This window comes from Crassostrea angulata, chromosome 3 (genome assembly GCF_025612915.1).
Source record: "Crassostrea angulata isolate pt1a10 chromosome 3, ASM2561291v2, whole genome shotgun sequence".
NCBI classification, from domain to species: Eukaryota; Metazoa; Mollusca; class Bivalvia; order Ostreida; family Ostreidae; genus Magallana; species Magallana angulata.
In genome coordinates, this window is record NC_069113.1 from 38191690 (window position 1) to 38206368 (window position 14679).

The window sequence follows — 14679 nt, forward strand, 5'->3', positions numbered from 1 at the left end:
CGCAGTTAAAATTGTGCCTCGTGTTTATAGTCTATTTCATAGAATCTAGGTAATTGTCATCAAATATGAAATCTAGACGTTTATTGATTTTAAACTGGTGAAATTGGTGAATAAAATGAGAACTTTCTAGAAAAAAATGTTACCATAAAAAAATAGTTTTTTTTCTGCTGTTGCAAAAATTAACTTGCTTAGCAGCGACCCCCCCCCCCCCCCCCCCCCGAAGGATTAATTTTCGATCTATAGTAAAAGCATCAAAAGTGAAACAGACTACACCATTTTATGCAGAATGTTCCTTGAAAATGGCTCGATAAACTAAGTTTTTATCCAAAACAAGCACCCGTTCTTTTTTTAAAAAGCATCGTGTTGCACACCAAACGCTAAGCATTAGATAATGATAGCTATTTATTCCAATTCTTTATGTTCTTATTCGTTTCACTCAAACGAACATAAAATATTTATGAAATAAACACAAACTCGTGAGTAGGATGTGAAGCGCTCTGAAAGTGCAGTTTTTATTAATTTCAATCTAACAAAAAATTCTTTCTTTCTAAACCAAATCTTCCACATTTACAAAATAAAATTGCAAATTTTAGACAGTGGATACATCTATATATTATACAATATGAAGCAAAGGGCGAGTGGGTGGGACTTAAATGACTGCACGAAAAAGAGCCTTCGAATGGCTTTACTATAGTCTGTCCCAAGATATTTTTGCCGCTTATTTTCTTAAAGCTCTACTGACATCATAAAATAGCAACGAATGTAAACAATCAGCCGCCATATTTTATCGATAGACGCCATATTAGTTGGTGTTCTATTGTTATCTGCTAACCATATATAGACCCTATACTTCGTCACCCATGAGCGCATTCGTCGATAAACAAAGTACCTGTACTCCTCGACAAGGTGACGAAGTGCCGGTGTGTGCATAGTCCTAGAGACCGCGGTCGCATCGCGAAGAAGAATTTGAGAAGTTTGCAACAAGTCATGGCATCCAATGTAAGAGTCTTGCATAAAAATGCACATTACACTCAAGCAATAAAGAACACAAACACGCAAATGTGCTCACTTCTAATATATAAATTTACACTTATCATGTCGGTCATGCTGTCATGCACGCACGCATACTCTGTGTGAACGAAATGCTTGTTTCTGACAAGCGTTTGGAAGCATTGATCGGGGAGAAGCAATTATTCGTAAAAAAAAAAAAAAAAAAAAAGAAACTATTTTTCACTATGATGCTAACATATATTCGATAGGAAATAAATTAAATATAATCGTTTTGGATTGCAAATTTATGTGGTTATCCCATTTTTTTATTGTAACAAAAAGGTTAGATTTTACGCTCTACAAGTCCTCTGATTATGGGAAGGGGGGGGTAACAAGTGAACTCGGCACCTGGTGAATTTGGCACCTGCATAAATAGTGAAGTCGGCACCTGGTAAACTCGGCACCTAGTGAACTCGGCATCAGGAATCTGGTGAACTCGGCACCTCGATATTTTTATAAATAAATAAAAAACATCGAAGAAACACAAAACCATGATGCAATTGTGACAAATAAAAATTTCACGTATTCCATGAATAAAAGCAGTTAAAAACAACTAACTATATATATGATTAATATAATAATTAAATATAAAAACGAAAAAATAAGGTAGATTTGTAAACATATTAATTTATTTCCTATATAGAACAGTAATACTTAACATCAAATGTACTGTAATTAAGCATGTGTTATCCAGTGTGTACCTTGTTTAAATGGCTAAAACAACAAGATGACAGCGGGGTATTCCTAGTATACATGGAGTGGGCTACCAGGTGCTATTAGACGGTGTATTACCCGTACACATAGAAGGGGTGAGGTACTAATTATGAGGAGGTTAATGAAGAGACCCTGTCAACACATGGGCTTCAATTTCAATTCTTTATTCACTAAGACCAGTTCACTGGTATTTGAGGTTCAAAATCAGTATATACAAATGTACACGAATACAGTCAAGGATCACATGTACAGTAGGAGTAATAATGACAAAAAAAAGGGTTAAAATCACAATACAATAGGTTGTTAAAGTTGGTTTCTGGAAGACAAACTTTGAAAATGTTCTTAATATATATATTGACAAGTTTTTTAGTTTTTCTACATTAAAAGTATTCATGAGCTCGTTAAATTTTATAATATTTGGGTTTTCATAATATCTCTTGGGTAAAAACATTTTTCTGTCGTTTACAAAATGTGTACATTCTAAAACATAATGAAATTCATCCCCAATACTATTTTCTTAAATGTTTTTCAATATTATGCCATCTACCTGTTTCAATGGGGAATCGATGATTACATGTTCGTAATTTTGTAAACGTGATCCGTAGATCTGTAGGTAAAATCAACAAGTACTTTTCTAAATTGAGATTTGTTTTAAAAATTCTGTAATTAATACATTTTGGTGAGTTATCTACTATACTTCTCCAATCTTGTACAAATTGATTTGTAATATTTCTTTAACTATTGACCTAAGCCAGTTATAACTACATATTGTTTGATTTTCCCATATATAAGACAACCCGCACGTGTTGAGTATATCATGTATACATTTTATCCCTGGATGTGTAAAAGATCCATTTTTGTAACATCTATAAAAATAACAATAGATTACAATCGTGGGCTGTCAAAGTACATTATCATTTTAATTTTAACAAAGAGTGACAATGGATACCTTCCAGTTTCCATGAAAAAAGAAAAGAAAATAACACAGCATCAAGCGGTAAACAAAGATATGATTGAAAATATACATGTATGAGTATAAAAGTTTCTTCAGAACCTTGAGTACTATAACCCAACTTTCAATGCTACTGAATTTACACGTCTTGTAATACATTGTATTAACTTTCTACAATCAATTATACTTTTATAAAAATACATGAAATTTCAAAACTATTCAACAATCAATGAAAATATGTTGAAAACAACTGATTCTCAATCTTCTATCTAGGAAGTTAACCTTTGTCTTGATACTTGTGCTGCAACACAAAAATACTTGTCAAAGTATAAATTCTAAGAATGTATTTTATATCTGATTAGTGCAAGACTTTTTAGAGGATTGCTTTGAACTCTCGCTCTCTCTCTCTCCCTCCCCCCCCCCCCCCCCCTTCTGTCTCTGATAATTATAAATGAAAAAACACATATAGAACGTGGCATTAAGTTAAAATGTAAATTCACATATTGTTTAAATTCATGAAATGTACTGTAACAATAAGATACCATATTGAATTTTGTTTACACCTGAAAAAGCATTTTACAAGTTATATATCCAACGTCAACACCAAACAACATATCCTTTAATTGCCTGCAAATGATTTCCATGTTGGGATATTTTCCCTGAAAGGAAAACTGGCAGTTCATATCATAAGTATAGTTTTATATAATTTTTGTGTCTTTCTTAAAACCAAGTGTACAAATGCTTCCGTGAACGATCGATCACTGCGAGTGAACTGTTAAAGGGCTGTGCTTCTATTTATGGACCACCAGCTTTGAACATGTGATTCGTTCAGATATTGTGATATCGACAGCTGTGCCCCCTTCGTGAAATGTGCATCTTGTAATGTAAAAATGTCTTTAACTTATTAAGTATGTTTGTTATTGTCACTGCATTTAAAATATCTTGATTTGTTTTACTGAGGGTTTTTTTTAATCAAAATTGCTATTATTGTTTTTGTTATTCGTTGTGCCTATGTTTAAAATTCATAATGAATAAAAAGATGGATGTAGCTATAAGAATATAATAATCGTTGTTGTTCTTGAAAGGATTTTAATGAATTAAATTAGACAAAATTGCAAAGTGAGTTAATTGAATATACAACTACAAGCAATATTATAGTTCACACAGTATCAATAATTGCAGTGGCAAGTGAAAAAGTTGCTCTTTAATGGTAAAAAAAATTGTAGTTAACATACTACAATGCAAGATATTTTAAAGGACATGATAAGAAAATGATTTAAAAACCACAAAATATTCATTTCTGATATTCAATCTGTCTCCTTTAGTATTCTTACTACATTTAGCAATAATATGGTTATATGGATTAATTGTCTCAATTCATCTTTTAACTAGGCCTATTTTCTCCGATCCGTAATTAGCGTGGGAGCGCCTCTGATATGGTCATTGATGAATGTGAAGAACATCGCGCCAAGATGAAACTAAACTGGTCATATAACAACCAATATGTGCAAATGTTCATAAAATTTTCATATTTAGAAAGATAAATTCTTACATAAATTATATCAATTCAAAATATATGTTAAGCCAGTAGCTAGTGAATTATTTCGTATCTGTTGAAATGTGATTGTAAGTAATAAGTTACATTGAAAAACTCACCTTTCTTCATAAACAAACATTTCCATGATAAAGATGCAGTCGTAATACATTGTGTAATCAATTTTTTTTCTTCAAAAATGTGTGTCTAGAAACAAAGAGATAAATGAATACTATGCTAATGCCGAATTCACCAGATGCCGAGTTTACCAGGTGCCAAGTTTACCGGATGCCGAGTACACTATTCTCGGTGCCGAGTTCACCAGGTGCCGGGTTCACCAGGTGCCGAGTTCACCAGCATTCCTAAATAAATATGCAATAAAATGCCTTTATTCAATAAAAATAATATGGTAAAATAATATCATTTTTATCATTTTTCATTCATGATATTATCTGAATTAGTAAATCATAATCATGATATTTCAATAAACATCAGCTGCATACATTACACATAAACAAGCTTCATAAAAATTAGATTGATGTTCAGAATACACAAGTTTTCATGTTTCTTATTTTCTTCATACAAGTAGTAAGCAAACTTCATATAAAAAAGATAGATGTAAAAAAAATGCATGAATTTTCTCTTTTATCTATACCATACAAAATTAAAAAGTTACAATTACTAGTATTACAGACATGGGCACCCAAAAAACTTTTACATATTGAAACTGTATTTTGTTGATACATTATTATATTATACATAAAAATACATGTATACTATAAAAAAACACGAACCTTTAAATGAATTCATACATCATTCATGAAAACTACATGTATATGATATGTTTTAATGAGTAAATTTTAACATTTTTATTCAGCATTGTTGTCCCTGTGAAAACAGGGGGAAGTGCAAAAGTTGCCCATGCAAGAGGAGAGGTTGCACTAATTGTCGGAACCCATGTTGTCAGTTCAAGACAACATCCACAAATGAGGAAGTAAGTAAAATGAATTCTTCTCCTAGGAGTGTTGGCCATCTATTTCGATGTTCACCCTTCTACCACGATGAGGTCCTCCTAGATCAGAAGGGATAAATTTTGTAAATGTTACAATAATTGTTTCTGATTGTAGCCTGCACGCTATCACCCTTACGCCTCACAGAGCATTCGCAACTCGAGTAGGGGAAATATTCCGAGCCGAAATGAAGTCTTGGAGGCTGCGGCTAGTCCTGAAAATAGACAGGACATTGAGACAGTGTCAACACTGCGAGTAAGTACATGCATTTATGAAGTTACTGTAAACGTATCATATTTAGTGTGTACGATATTTGGGGGGAATACGATTTTTCAACAAGTTAGCGTGGATTTGATTTCCATATGTCCAAATGTACTTTTTTATCTACTTATATATTTTACATTTGGTGATGTACTTGATTTAGCGGATGCTGTTTTCCGCCAAAGATGCTAAATATAATACACAGCCAAATGTAATACTTTTACAGTATTAGTCTCTTATACTTTTACAGCAATATACAACTTTCCTTGCCTTCTGAAACTGAACATTACTGTTCAATGACTACAATCAGCATTTTAGTGATACTTTTCTATCAAATGATACACTTCAGATATACTTCAAGTTGTTTTGTTTTCATTCTCCCAAATTAAATAATGATATTTATTTTACTTTAGGAAACTATTTCAGAAATGAATGAGCAGACGCTACGCCAAGTTCTAATTAGAGCAGTTGAAGCTGAACCTGACTTGATGAAAAGTTTCATCGAAGGTTCAAGGCAGGACAGTAACCCCAGCTCAGAAATAGCATGGTGTTCATGTGGGAGATGTCAAGCATTTGATGATCCTCGCATGAACCTATGCTGTTGCCAATCTCCATGCATAACTTCAAAACCAGAATTCAGAAATCTGTGTTTGAGGCATGATGTATTGGAGATTGCCAACATTCTGAACTGGAGTTATCGTACCAACCTTGAACCTTCATTCGCTCAATCTACATTTCGAAACCATGCAAGCATACAGGAACTTTGTGTTATGGCAACACAGTACCCTGGGAGCAGGCAGGAGAGTGCCAGTGCCTTCATGTGTGTGCGTGGCAATCAGGAGGAGATTTCCACAAGCAAATGGACAATATAGGGGCTACCACTCTGCAAATTCAGACTCAGAATAAATTTTTAATGGTTAAAAACTTACTTCATTTTTTTCTGCTTTTCATTTCTGCAAGTAAAACCCGAGACCCAGGATTTGCTGATCCGGATAAATTGGCAGATATGTTGTCAAGATCTTTTGACTGCCTAGTCCTTGTATAACCCGCACAAGATCTCCCATATATTTCTTTCATGCAGGTTATAATGAGTCCTGAAAACAAATAATAAATTTTTCTTTTATGCCAAAATAAGTTCTGATCATCATTTACCGGTAATACTACACTGTTTCTAGTAGTTCATATAGTCAGGAGAATAAGGAAGTATAAAAATCACCAAAGCATGTAATCTACTGTTACCTGGAATGTAGGAGTATTCTTTGATTGACTTCTTTTCATATGCAACCCACTGCTTTGTTTTCCGTGAAAAGTGGGAATAAACATAGGGCAAACCACTCTCTGTGACCTGTGGTAGCCTATGAAGATGGTTGTTATGGTCCATTACAGCTAGCATGTTTCTTATGGTGTAGGAATCATAGCTATAGGACACTCTTTTTGGAACATAGTGTAAAAGGGTATGGCTAAAAAAGTTTTCAATTGCCCAAGTTTGCCGGCAGTTGACATAGAATGCCATACTTCCACACCAATCCCTATTGGTTATTGCTTTCCTAAAATATATGTATGAGGTTACAATTATAGCTTATTCATAAGTACAGTAATGAATATTACAGAAATGTACATTCTAGTTCACCTACCTTAGTTCTTGAAAAGCAGAAGAATTTCTATGAAGCCATTTTCTATTTGAAGATAAGGACTCCAAGTTATTTTCAGTATGATGACATCTGCAATCATAGAAATGTAATATATTATAATATTATCTTATCTTAGTGAATCATACACAATTTGATACAAATTAAATTGTCAACATTACCTTCCCCCAGGCCAAATGTGTTGATTAGTGACATGATGGAGAATGCCAAACCACTTTTTCAATAACTTTTCTACATTCCCTTTTGATGCACTGCAGCAGTACCAAAAATGGTTAATAATTGGACGAATCCATGGTAGTAAGTCTTTGTTTGCTGCCTTCTTGGCTATCTCTCCAAGCAGAAAGGCCAGTTTCTTTGCTTTATGCCAGATGTCTAAACTGTGCTGCAGATGTTTGAAGGGGTCAGTGCCTGTAATATACATGTAGTTATATTTTCAAAATTTTCCTTTTAGAAATAGATATATAATGGTGAATAAATTACACACTATAATATTTCTTACAATATTATGTAAAATACATGTATATATACTTACGCATCATGGAAATTATATTTCTGCTAGCATCAGAAATTATTTCCCACACTAGATACGGTGATACATTTAGAATGTAGTTGAGACCTCTCTCAATCAGGAGCCTCTCCATTTTAGGACTGTGTCGCCCAACCTCCCGAGAATCTCCAATCTCCAAATGTATGATGTGTTTTGAATTTACATCCATGAAGACAGCTGTAGACTTGTTGGCACAAAACCCTTAAATATGTTAAAAAATATATTTTTCAGAAAATGTTTTCAGTAAATTAAACAACAAGGCAATAAAATCACAGTCTGTCTAAATGAATGCCTTGCAACGTATTCAGTAAATTGTCCACAATAATGCAATAGTGTAGAGGTAAATGTAAAGACTGTTACCTGGAGTATCATATCTTACATCCACAGCCAGGCTCAGGGGTATCTCTTTCAGTTTGTCACCAATATCTTCCATGTGTTTAGTGAACACTTTCTGTACTGCAACCTAGTTGAAAAGATTTTTAGCATACTTGATGATACATTCATTTTGACAATCATGGTACATGCACTAGTAAGTTAGATGGAAATGAAAAAAGGATAACATCATAAAAATAATACTAGCAAGTATGAATCTACAATTTATATTTACGGGTAAACCTTCGAACGATAAAAAAACAATCAAATTACTTGCAACATACTCTGTATTGAAGTTGCATTCTATAGAATTGTCTTGCTGATCCAATTGCAAGATTAATCAATTTTGCACCCATGTTGATCTGATCCCATGATGCTCCTGACAGAAGTACCATTAGTTGCAGCAGGATTGCAACAGCACTCCTGCCTCCATAAAATGGTGTTGAGATCCACTTTCCAACATGACCATTCTGTTTCAATAATAATCATTAGTAAATGTGAAATTCTTCAAATATAACATTACAAAAATGATCAAGTGAGTACTAAACAAATTACATTATGTATATATATATGGGTACTTCTAATCGACAATCTAACATCCTTCACAAATTGATAAATTTTTCATAGCACATATTCAAAACTATATTTTTTAAATTTTATATTATACAATATGAGTTAATTGACATATATTTATGTAAAAAATTAGGTATGGCCATTTATTTTTTTTATGATAACTTACAGTGCAGGTATATTTATACTTTACTCCTGCTGCTATTTTCTCTGCCTCAACAATGGAGGATTGAATGATAGGATCACAACACTCTGTACAGGTGCTCCTTTTCAATAGGTCCAATAGTTCCCTCTCCCCAACAACAAATCTTCTATCGGACAATATGTTCATCTCCTCCTGGTCTTTATCACTGTTGATTTTTAAAGAAAATGCATATACATTATATATTTACCAGACAATTATGATAGATTATGTATGATATATTAAAATAAGGATAACATATCACTGCAGAGTGAAGTGTTAAAAATTACTTTCAAGATTGTCATATGAGAGAGAGAGAGAGAGAGAGAGAGAGAGAGAGAGAGAGAGAGAGAGAGAGAGAGAGAGAGAGAGAGAGAGAGAGAGAGAGAGAGAGTTATCAAAAATGCACATGTTACATGTATAATTATTTATGAGTTTCAAGGATAGAAAAAGTTTAACATATTTTTATGATGTACAATGTATGCAAGCCTTACAATTTACAAACCTGGATATATTTTGCCACATTTCATTCCCTTTTTCTTCTTCATCATCATCATCACTGCCACCATCATCTTCTTCATCATGCTCATCATCAGATGATCCAAATATCTCCTTTAGGATATTTTCTACTTCATCAGTATTATCCTGTAGTACATGTAATGTTATATGAATAACATCAATTTATTCCATGTGCATGATCATTTATGTGTAAACAATTAAATTATAGTATATATATATTGACTATGTTCAGATTTTTGAATTTCAATGTGGTATTTATGTAAGCTAATTCAAAATGAATATTTACATAAGGTATAGAGTAAAACTGCAATCATACACGTATGTATATACAGCTAGATGTACAAATTAAAAGTAGATAGATAATTTTGGTATCAAGTCATCATGAATATAAAAATACATATTGTACGGCACATAGTATGCATCATGGTAACGTATATAGTTTGAAAGACATGGTACTTGAAAAGACATCACAAATCAATATGATACCAGAATAATTAACCCACAAGAGCTTGAAAGTTTTTATTTGAATTTTCCAATGGGGGCCCTTTTCCAAAGTATAATTAGCTTGCATGGTTGTTACAGCACTTATATGCTGGTGGGTATGGTTGTAAAGTCTTTGGCACTGTGTTAATTATACTATACATAGCACTATTACAATGAACAAATACGAAGCCTAAAACATACATATGATACACCCCTACCCTTTATATAATTATATTTTCCTCTGAGTGATTATACATTGTATTACTTCCTTTTTTATTTATTTTTCTTTTATTCCATGTGCAATACCCATATCAATTATCAGCTGATATATCAAATTTTAAAAAAAATGTATCATGATCAAATGAATGCTTTTGGTATAAATTTTATGACTTTTCTACTCCGGCCTCGATGTACTTTCATTTTCAGTCACCGCTCTGCGCATGGGCAGAGTATATCGTAAACAGTCCGTGCTGGAGGTAGACGCGTGGCTTTTCTCGGTTCGTGTTGAATTCTGTAACACTTTTACAAAGTATATCTATTTCATGTTTTCGTCGTTATTTTTTCAATTGAATGCATGTAAAGGTACAGTGTAAGCCGATATGCTTTTAAAAAATAATTCTTACCTGAAATTTTGGAATTGAGAACCGATAGGTCTGTAGGTATTCGAAATAGAATTCTTCCTTGTCGTGCGCTTGGAGCCCGTGTGTTGCCTGCAGTTCTTCAACGTCAAAAATGAGTAGTAAAGTACATGTATTTTATTTTATTTCAGAACTCGGGGCATTTCGGAAACCTTTGCGTTTTGTCGTATGTTTCATACTCCGGAAATTCTATGTATTATTTTTTTCTTTAGTATGCCTTTTGTATTAGCCGATGCGATCCGAATACGTTGACAATCACAGCAAAATCATTCGTGCGTGACCATTCACTTGGGTAGTACCTCGTTGGTAGATATTAGGGCTATAGAAACTAATATGGCTGACAGTGGCCTGTCGTTTAAATGACTTCAGTAGAGCTTTAAACTATTCAATATTTATAAATACCTCTTGGTTCAGACGATGTTCATTCAATAGTATAAAAAAATCCCAAGATTTCCCCTTTGAAACGCCCCCTCTAGCTTGTCGGGTATCGGTACACGGCTAAAAATAAAAAGTCTACGAGGTTTTTCCATTGCCAAGGAGATGAAGACGCCCGGATGATAACGTTGAAAAATTGCGCGAGGGGTCCCGAGTACTTCCGAATGGAGAAAAGATGTCAACATTCCCCATTATAAATCTCCGTAGGAAATCTGTTTTCGTTCCTGTGAATTTTTACGAGGGAAAAATGATAATGTGTGAATGAAGTTATCTTGGGAATTTTCCCTTTCATCGATTTTAATTGCACTTCTCTCACAGGTATGTGTATTTTTATTAAAAATCGTTCAAATATGCAGCATAAATATCTTGGGACAGACTATAGTACACAATAACTTTCACGGTCATTCATAGCCCGTGCTATGAATATCAATATTGTCACCTGACTAGGTGACAATAATAACAACCAATAGATGTAAAGAATAAACATACACTACCACGTGTTTAAGTAACATTAATAAATACATTTATGTTCTTATTCGTTTCACTCAAACGAACATAAAATATTTATGAAATAAACACAAACTCGTGAGTAGGATGTGAAGCGCTCTGAAAGTGCAGTTTTAATTAATTCGAAGATAAAGAAGAAAAGAAAAACTCGCTAAATGCCAAGATTTTTTGTGAATTTAAGTTTTTCAGATAAATTTTCCTTCACATAGCCATCTTTTGCCCTATCCGACCGCCACCGCCCATGCTTTTTAAACAGTCTATCACAAACCCCTGCGGCTGCTGCAGAAGTAGCACCGCTCGATCTTAAACTATGTACACCAAATTTTGACTTCTCTAAACCAATCTTTTCAAGTGCGTCCAATATTATCTCCCTTGCTCTTGTATATGAAATCGGACGATTATCCGTTCTAAGTCTATAAGAATTAGACTTTTTACAAAAAGACACCGATCTAAACAAGTATTGAGAAGAATGCATGTCAGCATTTGACAATCTTAAGAACTTTTCTAAGATATTTACAGGACATGTGTCACAGAATGTTCTAGCTATACAAACTTTTTGACCAGTTTTATACACATCTGTCTTGCTTTTAACAATGTTAATTTCCACACAATTATTCTGTAAACATATATCTAAATAACGAATATTTACAATTTCTGAGAATCTCAGGAACCCAGCAAAACCTAAAAAACACATACAAAACGTTCTCAAATTATACAAATTGTCATTCTTTCCAAATGTAGAAACCAGGGCCTTCAAATGTTCTGGCGTAATAGGTTCTTTTTTGGTCACAGGTTTTGATGTTTCTCTGATTGCCCCCTCTTTAATATTTTTGACGAGGATAGAATCACATGGGTCTACATAGCCTGCTAGGCTATGTGCCCAGCTAATAGCATGCGCAGCTGAATGAATTTTCCCCGATGATTTGTATTGCTTTGCCAAATGAATGATATACAATGCAACGTTGGTTTCCGAAGCAGGAAGAGGAGTAATCAAAGGATTAAAGCTGTTACACCATTTGCAAAAGGTGTTAAAAGCGTACCTGTATTGTTTTGCTGTGTTGTCAGCCTTGGATGTTATACAATATCGAGGTAGTTCTGATGCGAGTTCCTCAAGACGGCGATCTTTACTTTCGTTGTTAATGCCCATCCATCTGCCCACTTTAAATATATCTGAAAAATGTGTTTGTACAAACAGAACATCAATATCTTCATTTCAAATTACAATATTTGTGGTGTATCAGGACCTTCATCATCTGCAATACACCCTCTGATGTATCAGGACCATTATTCAACTGCAATACATCAACAATTCGTATTCGCCACATATAAGCAAGAACCATAATTTAAAATAAGATGTACCAGGACCCATGTCATCTGCAATACACCTTCATTCATTACAAATTAGTAGCATCCAATCGTACCACAAGTATTCCAGAAACGAAAAATATAGAACCAAATAAGCAGTTTTTGTTCTGACCTTGAATGATTATCTCCCTTGTATCTTTAAACAATAACACGTCTTTCACATGTCTTATAATATAAATTTTCATCAAATAACATTGGCCAAAAAACAGCAGACGGCCAGTTTGGTACTACAAGAACACCGTAGGCCTTACAATTTAGTAAATGTTTTATGGAAGAGACTATTAAATGAATGGGAGGAACTTGCCAATTATTCTCCCCCTCCCAATTTTTTGTAAAACAGTCTACAGCCTCTGATTCAGGATTCCAGAATTTTGAGTTGTATCTAAGCAATTTACGATTATTAAAATTTGCAAATCTGTCTACAGTGAATGGTCCGAACATTAAACTAACAAAATCAAAAAATTCTACAGTAACTTCCCAATCATCATGATCTATGATTTTACTAAGAAAATCTGCTTTGTCGTTTTCTGATCTCGGAATCCACTGAACATCAAGTGAAATTTTGCTATCGGCGCACATTTTGAAAATATTATATGCTATAACTTGTAAATGGTGCTTCATGCTACCAGAGTGTACTATTTTCTCACAACTTTGGTTATCAGTAAACCACTTCACTGTCGTTTCTTGTAATTCATTCTTAAAAGATGCCAACGCCAATTCTATGGCCTTCAACTCTCTCCATATGTCGAACTCATATTTTTCTCATCATCTTTCCACATCAAATGGAACACCTTAGCATTAACTTCAACTGTATATGCACTTGATGCTGAGTTGCTTGCATCTGAATAAATGATTGCATTTTTTCTCTTAACAGAATGTAAAAATCTTGTATTTTTACAAGGAATACATTTTATCCAGAAATTCAATTCTTCAAAAACTTGATCTCTGTGTTTGAATAATAATTTTGAGTCCCAAAATTCTTTTACAGCTATTTCCATAGAAGAAAATCGTGTCATTATATTACACATGTTACCCATTACTGGTGTCATGGAAATGATTTTTCCAACTACTTGTGCCAGTTCTCTCGCTGTTATATCTGGGAAACGATCAATTACTTTCTTCAAACAACAAACAGCGTCTTCTATTCGTCTATCCGGAACTGAAATGGAAAATGAATTTGAATTCCATGTTAAACCTAACCATTCAATAATTTGCGTTGGAATAAACTTTGATTTGTCTATATTGACCACCAGTCCAGTTTCTGACAATGTTTTCTGAATGAAATTAGAATCTAAAATACATTGACTCTCAGTTGAAGCAAATGCTAACCCATCATCTAGATACAATACAATCATTATACCACTTTTTCTCAAAAACTTCACCAGAGGTCTTAAACATTTAGCAAAAATAAATGGAGCTGATGAAAGACCAAATGGCAGAACTGTAAAGCAGTAATATTTATTATCCCACTGAAACCCTAGATAATTCTGATATTCTTCAGCTATATCTATATGATGGTATCCTGATTTCAGATCAAATTTTATGCAATAAAAACCCTTTTCGAAATAATCTAATGCCGTCTTCCAGTCTTCAAACTTTATTTTTTCATACTTTACGTACTTATTTAACCTACTGAGATCAAGAATCAACCTCTTTTTGTTTTTATTTTCTGCGACACTCAGGGGACTGCACACAAACGGCTGAAAAGGAACTTCTATAATACGTTTATATTTCAGCAAGTCTGAAATTTCTGAAGAAACAAATTCAACATTGTGAATGGCAGATTTGTTATTACGAAAACACATTGTAGGTGGATTTGAAACGAAAAGAATTTCATAGCCAGATTCAATAACTTTCAAAATGAATGGATTTGTACCAATTTCTCTCCATTT

The 14679-nt window shown here is 33.5% G+C and overlaps 2 protein-coding genes and 1 pseudogene across 3 annotated transcripts; 1 reads left to right on the plus strand and 2 right to left on the minus strand.

Moving 5' to 3' along the window:
• Window positions 1–491: 491 nt before the first annotated feature.
• Window positions 492–14644, minus strand: LOC128178488 (integrase/recombinase xerD homolog). 2 transcript variants are annotated; one of them, XM_052845684.1, is made up of 3 exons: window positions 13821–14644; window positions 10863–12592; window positions 492–732 (listed from the first exon to the last, which is right to left on the minus strand). In XM_052845684.1, the coding sequence occupies exons 1-2, from the start codon at window positions 14590–14592 to the stop codon at window positions 11574–11576; spliced, it is 1791 nt and encodes a 596-aa protein (XP_052701644.1). In that variant the 5' UTR covers window positions 14593–14644; the 3' UTR covers window positions 492–732; window positions 10863–11573. The 2 variants fall into 2 exon arrangements, with proteins under 2 accessions (XP_052701644.1, XP_052701645.1); XM_052845685.1 differs by lacking the exon at window positions 13821–14644 and having other exon boundaries at window positions 10863–12949.
• On the minus strand, window positions 5357–9827 carry LOC128176877 (uncharacterized). The gene is made up of 11 exons (XM_052843409.1): window positions 9816–9827; window positions 9317–9485; window positions 8829–9001; window positions 8374–8559; window positions 8078–8180; window positions 7703–7918; window positions 7332–7578; window positions 7156–7242; window positions 6761–7068; window positions 6451–6615; window positions 5357–5474 (listed from the first exon to the last, which is right to left on the minus strand). The coding sequence occupies exons 1-10, from the start codon at window positions 9825–9827 to the stop codon at window positions 6452–6454; spliced, it is 1665 nt and encodes a 554-aa protein (XP_052699369.1). The 3' UTR covers window positions 5357–5474; window position 6451.
• LOC128178491 (P2X purinoceptor 7-like) lies at window positions 5385–6427 on the plus strand (annotated as a pseudogene).
• Window positions 14645–14679: the final 35 nt, after the last annotated feature.